Source organism: Hermetia illucens, chromosome 5 (genome assembly GCF_905115235.1).
Source record: "Hermetia illucens chromosome 5, iHerIll2.2.curated.20191125, whole genome shotgun sequence".
Lineage (NCBI taxonomy): Eukaryota > Metazoa > Arthropoda > Insecta > Diptera > Stratiomyidae > Hermetia > Hermetia illucens.
This window is the reverse complement of record NC_051853.1, coordinates 72,623,189-72,640,718: the sequence shown is the minus strand read 5'-3', so window position 1 is coordinate 72,640,718 and position 17,530 is coordinate 72,623,189. Positions and strand designations below refer to the sequence as shown.

General features: G+C 38.6%; 1 protein-coding gene across 4 annotated transcripts in view; it reads right to left on the bottom strand.

Annotated features, from left to right (window-relative positions):
* Nucleotides 1-5,369: 5,369 nt before the first annotated feature.
* LOC119656637 (ETS-like protein pointed) overlaps nt 5,370-17,530 on the bottom strand; it is a 320,431-nt gene continuing 308,270 nt past the window's right edge. For all 4 annotated transcript variants that reach the window (XM_038063077.1, XM_038063078.1, XM_038063079.1 and 1 more), the window contains 4 exons: nt 13,760-14,076; nt 13,106-13,588; nt 12,890-13,047; nt 5,370-6,490 (listed from right to left, as the gene is read on the bottom strand). In XM_038063077.1, coding sequence (XP_037919005.1) covers nt 6,427-6,490; nt 12,890-13,047; nt 13,106-13,588; nt 13,760-14,076 — 1,022 coding nt within the window. In that variant the 3' untranslated portion in view covers nt 5,370-6,426. The remainder of the gene's footprint in view (nt 6,491-12,889; nt 13,048-13,105; nt 13,589-13,759; nt 14,077-17,530) is intronic.

Sequence of the window (17,530 nt, the reverse complement as noted above, 5' to 3'; positions counted from 1 at the left end):
TAGCGAATCTATACCCGACGATTGGCAAAGTGCCATTATCTGTCCCACACGCCCAGAACATCATTGGCCTATATCAAAGAGGCTTCACTCCAAACAAATCAGCTACAGATTACAGTTTCTCTGTGCGGCAAGCAATGGAGAAACTGCTGGAATATAGTCATTACTTGCACCATCTTTTCATCATTATTTGCACCATCAACACCGCCTATGACAGCATAGCCAGGGTAAAACTTTATACAGCCATGAGAGACTTCGGTGTCCCAACGAAATTGATAAGACTGACTAGGCTGCTCCTGACCAATGTGCGATGCCAGATAGAAGCAGCATGATCATTCTCGAGACCATTCATCATCAACAACGGTCTATGGCAAGGAGATGCCCTATCATGGGTCCTTTTTAACCTGACCTTAGAAAAAGTGACTCGGGATGCAAATGACAATGCAAGAGGCATCATCCTCTTCAAATCTACCCAACTACTGGGCTATGCTACGCAACGAACTCTATAAGCGATACCATGACCGTCGGGTTGTAGATAAAATCCGGCTCAATAGGTTGCGGTGGGGGTGTCACTTAATCCGTATGGACGAGGATGATCCAGCCCGAAAAGTCAATAAAGGCAATATCTATGGTAGAAAGGGAAGACGAGGCAGACCCTGCCTAAGATGGAGCGATGGCGTAGGTCAGTATGCCAGACAGCTTTTAGGGATATCGAATTGGACTTCGGCGCAAAGCCGGGTGTCTGGAGTTCCTTACTAAGGCAGGTCTAGACCAGACACCGATTCTTGCGCCGTTGATGATGACGACGATGATGATGAAATTCTAACGCTAGCACTAAGCCACAAATAGTCAAAAGAAAAGGAAAATTCATTCATTCATTTTAATTGGCATTGCTTCGCTCAAACGCTCTAGAGGGCTTTCGTTAATATTAAGGATATTGACACCAAAACTTACGGGGCTATTGCGAATTACCTTGGTCATGTTTGTCCTTCTATCGAATGACTGGATGACAGCCGCCTTTAGTGAAATGGTCCACAATTCCTTCAGCGAAGACTGCAAGAAAGAGTCAAGCTCATGTTCCTGATGCTGAGTAACAATTAATAATTTGGAATTAGGTGTCCAAAAATTAGACTTTAGGTAAGCCGACACTGATATATCCATTTCAGTTATCGTTTCACAGAACATTATAACATAATCCGGTTTATTAACTGGAACTTCCACACTGTAATAGGGTGCCAGTGTCTTCATAGTAAAGCTTGTGAAGTTTCCAGTCTTCAGGATTTCTCCATGCAGTTGAGATGCAGCTGAGCCGCTCAAGAAAGAGCCATAGACTGGTAGAAGGATTAAAATAGTGGAGTTCACATCAAAGAACTGAATTACTGCGTTTTTCGTGCACCGAATAACAAGATCGCTCTGATTTTCTTTATTCGGAGAAATTTGAGACCAATCAGAGAAAGTTGCGGCTACACTAACTACGAAAACGGTTAAGGTGAAGGTTACTATTTTCATTTTACTCTTCGGATAGTAATTGTTTACAAAGTTTATTTTTTTAACGTTTTTGAAATCGACTTTGATAGTTTCGAATTAATTCTCCTATTGCCCGTGAAATCAAATAATAAAATGAATTGGAACTTCCACCTTTATATATCTGTTCCCATTAATTGGCGTGTGAAATTTTAATAGTTTATTGATAGCACATTGTTATCTGTTATATCCAAAACATTCGACTAATGGAAAATGGGTAATCATTTTATAGCGTTATTAATATGGCTTTGAAAATGAAATATTTCAATCAGGATAGCCATTAACATGCATGTTTGTGTGTAGGATACGAGGCAATTGCATTCTATTTGAGTTTTCGCATTTAATTTACTTTGGTCATAACACTAACAGTTATGATAGAGTTGAAGGTGGATTACAAAATACCAACCAGGAACACTGGCACAATTAACGAAGGAGGTGAAGAGATTGAATATATAGACCAATTCGCTGGCATAAGTGAAAGTAAATGGAACAAGTCAACAAGCTGGACGCTTCGGATATAAAGATTTTGTGATGATCTTGTGTCAGAAGCTCTCTATGCATGTTTTTCCACTCGCGCATGGAGAAATGGCGGTCAAAGGGTACTATAAGCCCCACTGTGAAACGTGAGTTGGTACACACGATGGAGCATAAAAACTGGGAAACGCCTGCCAATCCCTATCTCTATCTCCACGTAGTGATCGCTGGTAGAAAGAAGCCTCGGACTGGGTTAACAATACAACGATGAACCCGTACTAACGATTTACACATTTTCCCATGGAACGTACAGTCCCTGTACAGAAGAGGAACTGCCAAGTAGCCGATACCCTGTCCCAATATAGGGCTGATGTAACATCGTTGCAAAATATGATAGAGAAGAGGCACTACACCATATACTATAGTGGCCATCCGGTAAACTATGTGCTCGGAGTAAGTATCCTAGTCAATCCTAGTCAATCTTTGAAAACATAAGTGAACGGCTATGCACTGGCATTACATAACATCGGACCACTCTCTCCTTGGCATGGCGCTCCGAACTCGAATGACAATAACATCCCGAATCCCAGTTATCACGAACTGCGCCGAGTGGAGAAGCGACGTCACAGATAGAAAAAGGGAGCCTAGGAGAACCAACAAATCTGTGAACTTGAAAAATACAAGTAGAAATCTCACCAAGCACGCAAGTTTTAGCCAGCAGGATGAACTTTTGTACACCCCCATGCTCATCCTGCCGAGTCAAACAAGGAAATCTGATTTCCGACAGAGTGGGCATATTGGAGCGTTGGGTCGAGTACCCTGATGAACTGCTCAACAATGAAAATATCGGCGAGGTGTAAGTCCTGCCAGCTGAAGACGACGGACAAATGCTGCCACCACCAAGCATGGAAAAAACAGTCGTTGCAATTCATCGGCTTAAAAATCATAAGTCGCCAGGAGCCGATGGAATTACAGCCGAACTGGTTGAATATGGAGGAGGCCGACTACGCCAAGCGGTGTATCAATTTATATTCAAGGTGTGGGACAGTGAATCAATGCCCGATGGTAGGCAAATAGGCATTAATACTAATAATAATCGTTGGCGCAACAATCCAATTGGATCAGGTCCTTGAAGTGTGTTAGAGCACTTCATTCAAGACCGTAACGGTACGACTGGGGCTGACCCTGACCAATATGCGAGGCCAGATAAAAGCAACAATATCACTCTTGAAACTGTTCAACATCAACAACGGTCTAAGACAAGGAAATGCCCTATCATGCGTCCTCTTTAACCTGGCCTGGATAAACTGACTCGCAATGCAGATGATAATGCAAGATACACCATCCTCTTCAAGTGTACCCATCTACTGGCCTAAGCTGACGATTTTGACGTTATGAGAAGAACAACCCGAGATGTACAAACTGCCTTCATCCAGATTAAGCAGCCAGAAATCTTGGGCTGCACACTGATGGGGGCAATACGAAGTACATGGTGGCAACGTCAGCACAAATAGCAAAAAAGTGACAACATCAACTGGCACTGATCAAACAAGAACAATAGAGATAGGAGATTAGCACTTTAGACGGTTGATAATTTCACGTATCTAGGGTCGAAAATCACAACCGATAACAGTTATAACCGGGAGTCTATAACGTCAATATATAATATATAATTGGTGGAGCTCGCAGGCCTAGACCGATATTGTCAAACTCCAAGGTATACATATGATATGTACACACATATCAATGACATTCTTATCTTCATTTATTTTATTTATATAAAAAAACCTCGTTTATTAGTTGAGTGACCAAAAAGACCCACCATGGAACTCACTAAGGCAGAGCACTGCTAGACTGATTCAAATCGGCGCTGCCAATGCCAGCAGATGGGTGAAAAATAAAGTGCCGAGGGTTTACCAGAACTTCGCCACCCCCAGAGAGACATTCTCTCACAACATTCTATCCGAGGAGCAGAAAGGCTGCCGAGTTGGATCAAGGGGTTGCAAAAAGCAACCCATTATTGATTCGGTAGTTGTGAGACAAGCAACTAGAGGCCAAAAAAACCTCTAGTTACTATATCAATTACGGCAAGGCTTTTGATAGCGTCCCATATACCTGGCTAATCGATGTCCCACATCTATGCCGCATTGATCCGAAGCTAATAAAGTTGTTGGCGCCAGTCATGGGAGGGTGGCATATCACCTTGTCAGTGCGTCAGTGCGGGGATTCATGGAGTCCCTTTTGGTTCTGTGTGGCAATGAAGCCCCTGGCTACTGAATGATGCTGGAAAGTTTGGTTTTGCAATAAAATATGGCTTACGTTCTAAATACAAGCTGGCACACTGGGTGTATGGTACTTAGATCACACCAAGCTATATGCTGGCACTGATGACCACCTTAAAAGTCTGTTGCAAATAGTAGACATGTTTAGCTGTGATATTCGAATGGAATTTGGATTCGACAGTATCGAATCCAAGCCATCTGCAGGTCATAGGATTGGTGACCTCCACATCCAAACTACCACCGAGACAGATTTCTGCAAATACCTAGAAATTCTGCAAGGAACCCATGCTCGAGTTAGTGAACTGAAGGATGTTCTGGTGTCAGAATTCCCGCGACGTGTGAAGTTGGTGCTGGAATAAAAAATCAAATTGCATTTTAATCTGTAGATGAATGGCTGCCGTGAGAACTATAATTTATTGAAAATATTAAAAATTCAGCTTTTCGCATTCTCTTAAAAAGTATAACTCAAAATCAGATGATTTTTTGCTACTATTTTTTTATGCGGACAGAAAACGGATAAATATTTATAAAAATTCTAATTTCCATGATAGCCACACATGTCCTGAATCTCTCATTAAAGTTTTTTTTAAATCCATTGTACTGTTTTCGAAAAATGATGGGCATCTGTTTCCAGTTTCCAGTTTTGAGAAAGACGCGTTTGTAAGTTCACGTGTAAATAACACCAAGAAATTTTTGCATACCACTAAACTGCTATTGCTGGTGCATAAAGTTTCTATTTCACTTCTTCTTGGAAATTTCGTAGTGCCAACTGCTCCTCGCTGTGTCGCTCATTCGCCACTCGGAATGACTGATCCGGGCTTCGTTAAGCGCTCTGCTCCGCGCTCTGCTGTGCGCTTAAATAATTTACTTTCCCACTGCTGTAACTTTCCAACGACTGGAAATTCCGGAAATTTACTGTGGGTATATTCTATGCATGTTCTAGATAAGAATTATGTAAAACAACAAAACTCGATTTTTGAGGCCGTGACGTGGGATGACGTCCTTAAACACATAATATAGTCATGTAATCCGCAACCATTCCGACTCCAAAAGACTCCAATTCCCCATTTTTTCAAATAAAACAGTTGGAAGTCATTTTTAATGTACATATAGATATTTTATTCATATATAAATTTTGGAAAATAGTACAATTTTTCAAAATTGATTATATTGATATACTTCATTCGTACTTTCTTGTAGATTCCTCGTCGGAATTTAAACCAAATTTTGTAAAAATTATTGAGTAACTGAAGGAAGCACTCATACACATTATGTATATTGAAAAAAAGAAAGTCCAGACAAAAAGTACTGAATCATCGGTTTTTCTCTAGCATTGTTACACATTTTCATCGAAATTTTAGTTTTAAATGTCCCTAACTTAGTAGCGCATCTTTTTTAATTGTTTATTTATTCCTAGAAAATTCAGCAAAAACAACAATATTTTCATAATATTAAAAGTCGTTTTACAAAATGAACGATGTTATTATCTTAGTTTGTTTTGTAATTTCTATTCCGCGTAAAAACTTAAACACTAACAATATACGAAAAAAGAGGACTAAGATGTAATTAGAAAAAATATAATTATATATTTATAATATTCATATATTTATAAATTTATTTATATATGTATAACTAAAAAACAAAAATAATTTGTTCTTTACATAAAAATGAAATAAATTAGAAAGAAAACGATTCCTAAGGCGTTGACAACAATTTGTTACATTTTTAAAATTTTTAGTTTCAATCTTCTTTTCAATTCTTGTTTACGACATATTTTTTATATTGTTTTAACTTTCCAGTTTTTTCTTAATAAATTTCCTAACTTACGAACTAAACTACAAGTATCATATGTATATCATTACGATTACTTTAACACATTTCGATTTACGAATTTATCATATCTTTGTGACTTTATCGCATATCTTTTTTGCAATTTTTGGTTTCTATTCATATTTATCTTTGCCGTTGTTTCACTTCTCAACATTCGATTTCGTTTCACTTTCCGTTTCCTCTCGCTTTTTCGTAATTGCATGTCACTAGCTTCAGTTAATAATTTCAATAAAATTAATCTAGTCCGTTCCGATCCTGGTTTTGTACGAAAGCTACTACAGATATAACCTAACATAATGGGAAGGTGGTGATATGTTGCCTACTCATCATCTTTCTTTTCCGTTTTTAAATCGTATTTAGCACAAAGCTCCTCTGGAGAATATCTGCAAAAAAGAAGGAAAATTACGATTAAATTTCTAGGCTCCATATAACGTTTTTTTTTTCAAATTATAGAAAATATTTAAACAAACTTTTTAGATTTCGCGTAAAATATGGAATAATTAGTTGCAGTTTTCCATTGATAGTGAAATATAATTTCTTGCTGAGAAGGTAGTAAGTTAAGAGAAAGAATTCTGCAGAGTAACTAACGCTACAAGCCTTAGAAACAGAAGTTTATGTGCACATATGATGGGTGTTAAAATCACTCGTAAGAAGGTAAAGGTCGTGAACATAATAACAAATTTGATGTAGTGACCAAAGGCGACGGGGCCTTAATATTTTTGAAAACGAAACATGGACAACACAGATTAATGAACGAATCGTAACTGACGAATATAAAAATACCTAATAAGTCTGGTAAATCATTGGATTGCTATTTCAAAAAAAGCAATATAGAAAAGTTCTTCCTCTTCTCTTTCGTCAACCTTTGCCCCGTTCGCAAGCAGGGTCGGCTCGTCGTGATCGGTTTCGCCATTTAGCTCTATCGAATGCCTGATCTGGGCTTTTAAATCCCCATCCAACATATCAAGCCACCGTTGTTTCGACCTGCCTTTTGGTCGTTTACCATCGACTACGATGTTCAGGCCAATCTTAGCAAGTGAATTCTCGTTAGCACGAATTGAGTGACCATACTTCTCTCGTAATTTTTTCACGACCGGTGCAACCCCATAACGATCGCGGATATCCTCATTTCGAATGTGATCAAACCGTGTCACGCCACTAGTCCAACATAACATCTTCGTCTCCATTACCATAAGACACCGTTTTTTGTCTTTTATAGTCGGCCAACACTCAGAACCATAGAGAGCGACAGGACGGACGACATTGCGCTAAATTTTAGATTTGAGACGTTCGTTGATACGGCCATTTCAAAGAACAATAGTTGTGGAATGCCATTTCATCCAGGTTGCGTTAATGCGTGAAGCAATTTCATAACGCAGTTCTCCATTGGTTGATAGCGTTTACCCGAGGTATTTAAATCGCTCAGTTCTGGGTAGATCATTGCCGCTGATAGTGATTGTACCTGTTTCACTGGGATTGGTTGTCAAAAATTCACTTTTATTTAGATTCAATCTGAGACCGTGTTGCATGAGTCGATCAAGTTGCTCGGGATCATTTTTTGCTATCAGATGCTAGGAAAACCTCATCTGCATAAAGCAGTGTTTAGGGCGCTGGACGTTGGATATCCCGTGTGACGGTATCCATAACAAGAACAAACAGGAGTGTTGAGAGGGCGCTTTCTTGATGAATACCGTCTCTGTTGGTATTCATCAAGGAAGCGGTTTTGGTACACCCGCCATACTTCGAACTTTACTTTTCGGATCATGGTAGAGCAATTGAACCCAGCGCACGAGTTCTTCTGGCACTAAGTGTTGTCGTAAAGTATACCAGATGAGTTCGTGTGGCACACGGTCAAATTTCTCTAGATCCAGAAACGCAGTGTAAAGAGGGCAATTCTTCTCACGGCAGCACGTATTGCGTCAGTAGTTCCGCAGTTTTTGACAAATCCGGCTTGATTCACGGTTATTTCAATGATTTCGCGAATACGGTTGCCAAGAATGCGTTCAAAAATCTTCATGGAATGGGAAGGTAACCGGATCGGATGGTACTTTGAACATTCTGCTGGACTAACTTTCTTTTTCCATATTGGAACAGTGGTACTTTCTTTCAAGTCAGAAGGTGTTCTTCCTTCCTGATTAACCCGATTAAAGAATTCAATGAGCCACAGTGTTGGGTCCCAGCTTTCCAAAGCTCAGATGCGATGTCGTCAGGTCCTGTGACTTCCCCTGATTTCAATCGTTTTATTACCTCTTCGACTTCAGTTGCGCTGACAGATGAAACTGGTCCAAATGTCGGCAATGATTGTGGAAGTGGAGGATGAACAAATTCTTCAGTTAAAATCTGCTCGAGATATTCTCACCATCTATCCGTTCCGGCTCGACGGTTGGTAAGCGAAATACCGTTCTTGTCATTAACGCAACAGAAGTGTTCGATATCCTGTGTGCGTTCGTTACCGCTTTTGGCAAGTCGATACAGATCTCTCTCGCCATCCCGAGTGTCCAGTTTATCGTAAAGGTTTTTGCAATGGTTCGCTCAGGTGCCAGCGACTCCTGTTGACAATGGCCGATAAGTTTGCTCTATGCTGATTTCGGGATCACCAGCTTTTATATTTTCAAAAAAGGACACCTACAAATATCTTTTCAGCTTGTACTGAAAACGGTTTAGCAGTATTTCAGAGTCTAAGAAATTCTCTTCCTAGGAGCACTGACTATCGATATAGTTTAATTTTTTTTTTTTGAGGTGATTAGAATTTCACAGAAAGGGTACTATTGAAATTGAAATCGATGAATATATGTTGCGACAAATATCTCATAAGCGTAGATGTTCAGAGATTTCCTTTTAGAGAAAATCAGAAGTGAAAGCTAAATCAAGATAAATCATCCCAGACAAAAGCCATCGGAATCGTTATTAAGGGAAGAAAGAAAAGGAAAACTTTACTACTGGCGTTCCTCGAGCTACTTTTTTTCCGAACTAGCGTTTTATCTACGCTTGAATAGCAAAGTAATTATTTTAAGTCTTATGGTACAAAGGTTACAGGGCCTCTAACTTCTTAAGAAAAAGAAAGTTATCTTAGTCAAGGCGACGAGGACTCAGGACGTGAATTTTGTACGAAATAAAAACGAAAGTAGTATGATTTCAAAGAGTTTGGCCTACATCGTTAAACCCAAGCAAAAAGCCAACCAAGTGCGTTTTTTTTATCTTCTGCAATTAAGCTGCGTATGAATGCTAATAGCTTTTCACTGTCATGCTTCCAGACTTGTAAATATTGAAGAACTCCATTTCTATCGCCAATAGCTTACTGTGGGCTTCGGTGGAAGTGTTACTTATATTCCGAGATATCTTAAATGTCCGCTGAATTCGTAGCAGTTTCTGGTCGAACCTTTGGTTTATCAAAAGAATACTTTCTAGTGAAATTCTTTGCATTTAAAAATTTAGATTAATTATTTATGTCGGGGCGTAATTTAGACGAGCTAACCTAAAATACGTGATTTGGAGAAGCCTGGGCTGCTATATATTCGTTTGGCAATATCCCGATGGCGTAATGGTGAGAGCTCTAACTTTTCTCATTAAAAAAATCACAATTCAAATTTTGTTGGTAGCAAAATGATTTCTACCATAGGCTGGATGTCGGATATCAATCGAATCAGTTGTGAATGAGAGCCCTTCAAGCCAGTCAAATTGAAGCAATAATTCCAGGCAAACGCAGTACAGACATTGCTTCCAAGGGTATGGTCTAGTTGGTCTGGAAACGAAATGCTCTAACACGCATCAAGATAATAGGTAATTGGATTTTCCACATTTGATTTAAGGACCCCGATATTTTCAGGAATTTTTATTTGTAAGATAACTCTCCTTAAAAGGCTTACCAAGCGACTATAGTTGACTTAGGCAAACTGATGGCACTTTCGTTCATAGGCGTAATCCTGACAGGAGCATGGGTACCGAAAAAGTGCTAAGCCAAGCCTTCTTCCAACAGGGTTAACGTTATCATTCAGCCAAAACCTATAAGCTAGCTCTAATAAGGATAATGGATTCTAACCCTACATGCTTTGCAGCTTGGCAAACACATTTTACAACTTTCACGCTCCTCTGTTTGTTCCTTCGTAAAACTTTGCAGCCTCGACGAGAAGGGTTGTTTTTCCCTAGGCCTTGAGATTTTTCAATGGTACGGAAAAGAGACTTTTAATAATTAATGGGTCTCAGATTAGACTGAGATATTCATTCCCCCAAGTACCCTCGGATCTGCAATAGAGACACATAACGAAGTAACTTACGCTACCGGGATAATAGAGGGGCCCGCATAATTTTCACCATGGGCCCGGATTTCCCACCACCACCCCCGTCATTAATGGCAACTCAAGAGCAGGATAAATATGTAAAATGACAAGAGGGAAAAATGGATCAAATGAAAATGGGAAAAGCAAAACAAGGCGACTACAAAACGATAAAGAAAATGGACAAGTAACAAAGCTTTAGGAGGAGAAATAAAGCTACAAAGAACCTAAAAAATTTTGTTAATTGACAAGAAGCAAAAATGGAGGAACATGACACATGTACATGGGAATCATTGGAATCGACTTCGTAGAAGCCACCAGGGAGTTTAATTTAAAGGGCATAAACACTAAGTTTTAAATTGAGTATAGAATGTGAATCATGGCAAACGAAGAAATTATAATAAAGTGTTCATTAAACACAACAATGTCGCTGCAATTGAAGAGAACATAGGACTGACATGGTGGAATAATACCAACCAGAATTTTCAAATCTTAGTTTGGAACAACCGCTGTTCAAAGTCATTGGAGTGGTAGCTACCCTATTTTGCTTTGATAGTGAAAGAATCAGCATTAGAAGTGTTACAGATTGTTTCAGATGAGGAACAGAATAATTGCAAAGTAGTTATAGCAGCACTCCAGCGAAACTGGGGAAATGAACATAAAAAGGAAAAGCGAATGATATTAAAGAGTAGAACACAGAGGAAGAGCTAGCAGTTTAAATGAAGAAACTGAAGAGGAGAATTTATGAACGATACTGACGAGACCTTTTTCGACCTAGAAACATAGCGAACAACATTTCCTGATACATGGGAAACTTTTAAGGAAACAGTTACCAATGCACTGTTATCGCAAGAATCTTAATGAAGCGAATTCATAGGCCATCTAGTAAGTGGAATAATTGACGGAAACAAAATATTGTAAGCCTACTGGTCGTATCCTTGTGAAGGATGATTATATATTATAAAGAGTTTGAATATATCAAGATCAATTCACTTAAAAATTGATTGTGGTCCCATGTGTGAGGCTGAGAAGCTGCAGCCAGTGATGAGAACCTGGATATCACCAAACTATCAAAAATGCAAATCAAACCTCAGTTCTATTGGGCGGGATGCCAGTAATCGATAGCAAAAGTGAATACAATCGTGCAAACAATGGGTATCTAAAAAGCATAAATACTTGCAGGGTAAACAAATATTGAAAAACAGAATATCGAAACCTCAGTCGAATGGAAAAGAAGCCTCAGACGATTGCGTCTTCGATTGATAAAAGAATAGCTCGATCTGATTTGGAAAGCAAGTCTTTGGCTCACACAAAGAGCAATCAGAGTTTTTTCTAAACTTCACAACGGAAGAAAGGAAAATCACTAAACCATAGTCGAAACTGGAAGCACTGTTTTGGAAAGAGGTTATTTGTTTCGAAGAGAATGTTTCCTTGTTGGGTAAAATTTTCTTTATTTGACGTCGCATAAACTGTATTTTGGGAACCAAGGGTCCCCCCCTGCAGTGAGGACAAGAAGAGGGTACACATTCTTTTCGAATTTGTTTCTTTAGTTGAATTTAAAGATGTTCAATCTGTGAAGTTGACAACTCAAGAAACGATCCCTATTCAGAAACTCTCTAGGTTACAACATTACATACTAGGTTGGCTAGAATGGCCATAGTTTAAATCCGACAGGTGCGAAAGTATAAGGAGTATAATAAATACATGTATAAATTAACTACGAATCTCTTATACAGTTTGACATTTGAGTTTTTTATAGAACTCCGGAGTAGTTTGAAAGTAACTTAAAAATTTTTGGATATGAAGAACGGTTTTGTTTCACTCAATTCCGTCAGGGCTGCTCTAGAATATCCAACTAACTTTAAATGAATACCAGTTGAGAGCGGTGAAAATCATTGAAAACATTTGGAAAACAATCTCAAGGCTGAAATAAAGCAATCAGGGAAAGTGAATAGAAAAACTTTTAAAGAAACTAACTCGCCTTGCATGCCAAAATCTACCATATTTACTTGATTCGATCATCAGCTACAGAAACGTTGATGGACCCAAATCCACAAATGGACGATAAAATCAATTTTTTTAAGAAAATATACTGAAGGTTGTTAATGCGAAAAAATGAAGCCTTCAAATTTAAATTCTCATAAAGAAATAAAATTTTAAATAAACAACACACGACATTTTGGTCAATCATAAAATGATTTTCCCATCAGCAAGCTCACAGGTGCGACCTCACATATAACCTGCGAGTATTATAACGGGAAATTAAAAATAAAATGAACTGACTGTAAACATGAAGTTTTTGCCACTTTCAATCAACGCTAAATCATCAGCAAAGGGAAGTAGTAACATCCTCAAATATTTACTAAATTCTTCACTAGCAACTGGGGTCCACTTGTTATTCAAGTTACTGGACAAATATGAAATGAATCAATTAGTGATTCTAGCTTCTGCAAAAACTGCTTTCAAACTTGTATCAAGATATCACCAAGGTGAATGCAAAGTACTTACCCTATAAGATTTTGAAGATCACAAACAAAACGATAAACATAACGTTTTCCGGCAGTTTTATGAATAATATTCTTATCGTAATAATAGCGAAGACCACGACTCAGTTTTTCGTAATTCATTTTTGGTTTATTTTTCCTAATTCCCCACCGTCGAGCAACCTAAAACAGAAAAAAATATTAAAATCTCTTTCAACTGACTGACTTTATCAATACTAACCTCGTCTGGATCAGCCAGTTTGAATTCCCATCCATCACCAGTCCATGATATGAAATTCTGGCATGTCTTATCCATAAGTAACTCTAACAAGAATTGCCACAACTGTATTGGGCCCGACCCTGTAAAACACGGCACACCGCCCTGTGTTGGGTAACTACCGAGTAGGGCTTTATCGAAACCCATCGATGTCATATACGCTGCGGCAGGATTATGACCCGGATGAGCACCCCATTGATCCGTCGAATTAGGTGTACTACCAGGTACTGTTTGAAACGGTGGAGCATCGTAAGGATTGAAATCGGAATAGTCATGGTATCTCGTTCGTCCATAACTGCCGTATTTATTGTCTATCACTCCCGGATAGAAATCCGGACTGTTTTCCAAGTATGAAGACGATTGTGACTGATGATCTTGCGATGGTAACGAATGATATTCGTTTTCATCGTAGTGTCCTAGATGCGAGAGGCCCGAAAAATTTTGTTGCTGCAATAGTGAAAAAAAGTGTTTTAATTATAACATTTTGCATTTTATTACAAAATTGTTGGAATGTCTCTATTAGATCATTAGGAAACGAGCCACAAACATAGACTTAGAATTTCGAAAGTAAGTCCTTCTTTCTTCACTACAATCTAGTTCATTCTTTGAAATACTTACAATATCATCTTGTCCTCCCATATTCCCATACCCTGCATTTGATGGTTCTTCCTTAAGTTGAGTAGGATGATGAAATACTGCCGAATTTCGCATGGCCATTTGCATATAATTTAAATTGGCACTGTTATGATTTTGTCCGCCCGTAGATGAAGCCCCTCCGCCACCACCACTATTTCCTCCACCACCACCCCCTCCACTACCGGGAGTGTGTTGTTGTTGCTGTGGTATACTCGTTGGGGGCAACATTGTATTACTCCCTGAGGATTGGGTCGGTGGTGGCGGGCTATTATCACTACGGTCTTGTGGAGTATTATAACCTGGAAATAAACAAAAAAAAATAAAAATTAATGGCTGAAGTACTGAAGATGGGAATAAGCAGCTCCCGAAATACGTATACACATGAAATGGAAATTTTTGTGGGAGGAAAAAAAAACTACGGGTTTTTATTAATAGCTTCAAACTAAAACCATTTTTTCAATACATATTCAAGGGAACAAATGACATTCACTTAACCAAGAACCACGATCTCATAGAAGGGTTTCCGGTTCTTAGAAGATACTACAGCATGAAAACGATTGCAGGGAAAAAGGCATTCATTCATATATTTTTTTCATTATCATAAAAAATTGTACGCGAGGGGCATTATTTTAGTCATGCGTCAATGGATGCTTATTGCATGTTAATGATTAACGTAAATTTAATTCAGATTTTTCTTTACAATTAATTTCGAGGCACAATCACGTACGGCTATTCCTTTTTTTTGAAGATTTAATTATTGTATTGTGGCACGTTATGAAAATGATTAGATAATCGTTGAATAAAGCGGTCCATATTCAGGTTGAATTACATACATAGTTCATCGCACTGTGTTAATATTGTAATTCGATTCTAATTAGTTTACATGTACTTCATTTCTAGTTGAAGTTCGGTTTCTTTCGGCTCTGAATGATAGCCCCTCATTTTGATACTTGATATTTGACAATTATTTGAAATAGGAGATTCTAGAAGGCGATCCTAATTCTACTTTTACTAATTTTTCAGTGAAAATGTTGAGATAGGTTTAAATTGAGCTTTGTCGGAAGTAGGACAAAAATGAAAACGTCTTAGCACATGGCCAGTCATGCTACTCCAAAAATATGGTTTAAAGGGCAACAAAGCACCCAAATTTTAACGTATCCCAGGTACAAGCATACAGTGAAGTAAAAGGTAAATTCATAGTGGTAGACTGAATATTGTTCACATATGCCTAAGCGCACTCGATACCGATTTCTTGAATAAATCCCATCGACATGATTATAAGAAAAATAGCTAGAATTTGGAATTACTATTCAACTATTGATTACAAAGCTCGAAAAGTACTGTCCAAACTCAAAGGCGTAATTAAAGATTATAATGAGTCTGCAAACCGCTCTTCCCGAGTTGACTTTTTTCAATCGACAGGAAAGAACTACCCCTCTCGTATTCAAATGGTGTGGAAATCTAACCAGACCTAAATGCCACTACGCATGCCTTTATTTGCATGGTGCTATGTTAACTAGCTCTAGAATTTGAACAGAGCCCCTAAACGCGCACGGGGGTTGAACAACCCAATACCCGGACGATCAATAGGAGGGAAAAAGCCACGACGAACTTCAACCAAGTTCAGCATCACCTTAAACTCCAAATGTCATATGGCACGGATTTGGGATCCCAAGTCAATATGGCACCCCTGGAGCTAATTACATTTGAGATATCCCCTTACTAGAGAACAACTGCTACTTTCTTCTCAGTTCATTGCAAATAGCGCTCAATATGGGACCAGAAAATGTTAGGCTACACACTACTCTATAGAGATGACAATTCAAAAATTGTCTGTACTGTAAGCTCCACGTGACACTGACAAGAGTAAAAGATCGAACATTTTATAACCGTACCTGGTTAAAAAAACAAGCGTTGCTGCGTATCTAATATTGTCCTGGTAAAATACTCCCTTCGTTTCAACTTGAAGTTTTAGGCCTCGTTTTCCAGAAGTACCCAAAAATACCAGGCTTCACCCATAATATCCCATCCTCTTTGAGCTTTCAGATTCCTAATAACGAAACTTGCATAGTTCCTCTCTTAGAACTCTAGAAGTCTTATATAAAGCAGTAATAAGTAACCCTTTTAGATATTCACTTTCTTTTATTATTTTGCGATTTAAATTGTTCGGTAAAACTTTGAGCCGAAAAAATAAGCTAGTCTTCAAAATTTCTTCCTGTCTGATTTAGGGATATCACGAGTAGAAAGAATTTCAAGATTTTTTCCAATGAATTTTGAAGGCAAACATTGGAGTGAAGATCGAAGCTTTCTAGTGCTCCGATAAATATAATGAATTTATCTTGAGCACAGATCAAAAGAAAGGTTATCGCAGATGAAATGATGGATTACGTAGTAACATCTTCAACAGCTAGAACTCTTATGAAGAGTAATTTTATTAGTTAAAATAAGCACAGATTCAGGACAATTTTCACAGTTTCGTCCGACTTTCTGGTTGGAGAAATTTCTCGGAGGCAATCTTCTAAAAAGTGAGTGTGTGTGAGTGACTATAAAAAAATGGGAATCGGTTGGCAAGAGTTCATGTGGATATGGTGGATGAGGCAAATTCTTATACTGCAATTCTGCGTGTCATGACGCAGTATCACTCTATCCCTATTGAGCAACGTAGGTCGTTGGAAATCCAATTTCCCAAGCATTTTAATGAGTTCTGAGTGAGGGCTCAGTACTTCTGTACATTAATGATCATCACGTTACGTTACAAAAAAGAATAATGAATATCTCCAGCTGCAGACCACCAACCAATCACTATTATCTTTTTCAGATAAAGGATTTTGCCATTTTATGGATTCTTGTCGGGATCTAATCACGGGGCTCATCCGCGATGATTGTCGTGTCGTATAATACCCATCTTCCATCGCATGTCACTATACTATGTAAGAAAGGATCCGATGTTGCGAAAGAACAGAGAACTGCAAATTTCCATTGGAAGCGCACCCACTTTTACAGTTTCACCTTTCCATACTATTGCAAGTGCCAGACACCTGTCGAATAGTGTACACCCTATTTGTCTACAATGTCCTTCACAGAAACAGTGTGTGAGATTCAACTAACAGGCGCAGCGAGTCGTCGATTGATACTCCTGGTCGCTTATGTGACTCATTTAGAAGAATCATGTCGCCTAAACAAATTTTTAAAACCACCACTTTCACTTTCATTTAGCGTGCCTGCTGAAAATCCCTGAAAACTTTTCTGAGTGCATCCACTGCGTTATGACCAACCATAAATTCATAGGCTACAGAGCTTTCATTCATAGGCTGCAGAGCTGATGAGAACTCATTTGGCAAAATTGGTCTAATCAAAACAACGATAGTTTTATACGCTAAATGGTGTTTCGAGAACCTCGCAACTCCATCCAGATTAGGCATTTGACTGAGCCAAGGGGAGCCGATTCCACTTCTGAACGGGACATAGGCTGCAGAAGGAGAGCACAACTACAACGACGTTTAAACTGAAATGGCAAATTAATCAAATATAGGACTATCTAAACTCTGGTATTCAATACCGACACCTGGGGGCAGTTTGGGATTTCGAAATCACAACTATTTTCCCTTCATTGTGAAATCTTATATTACATCTGCAATAACCTAATATCGTCCCAAACCAGTCATATACGTTCCGGCAGGCCTGTCAGTTGCATCAGTTGGGCCACAATTCATATGAACACCTCTTGAACTGAAAATTCGTACTCGTACGTAC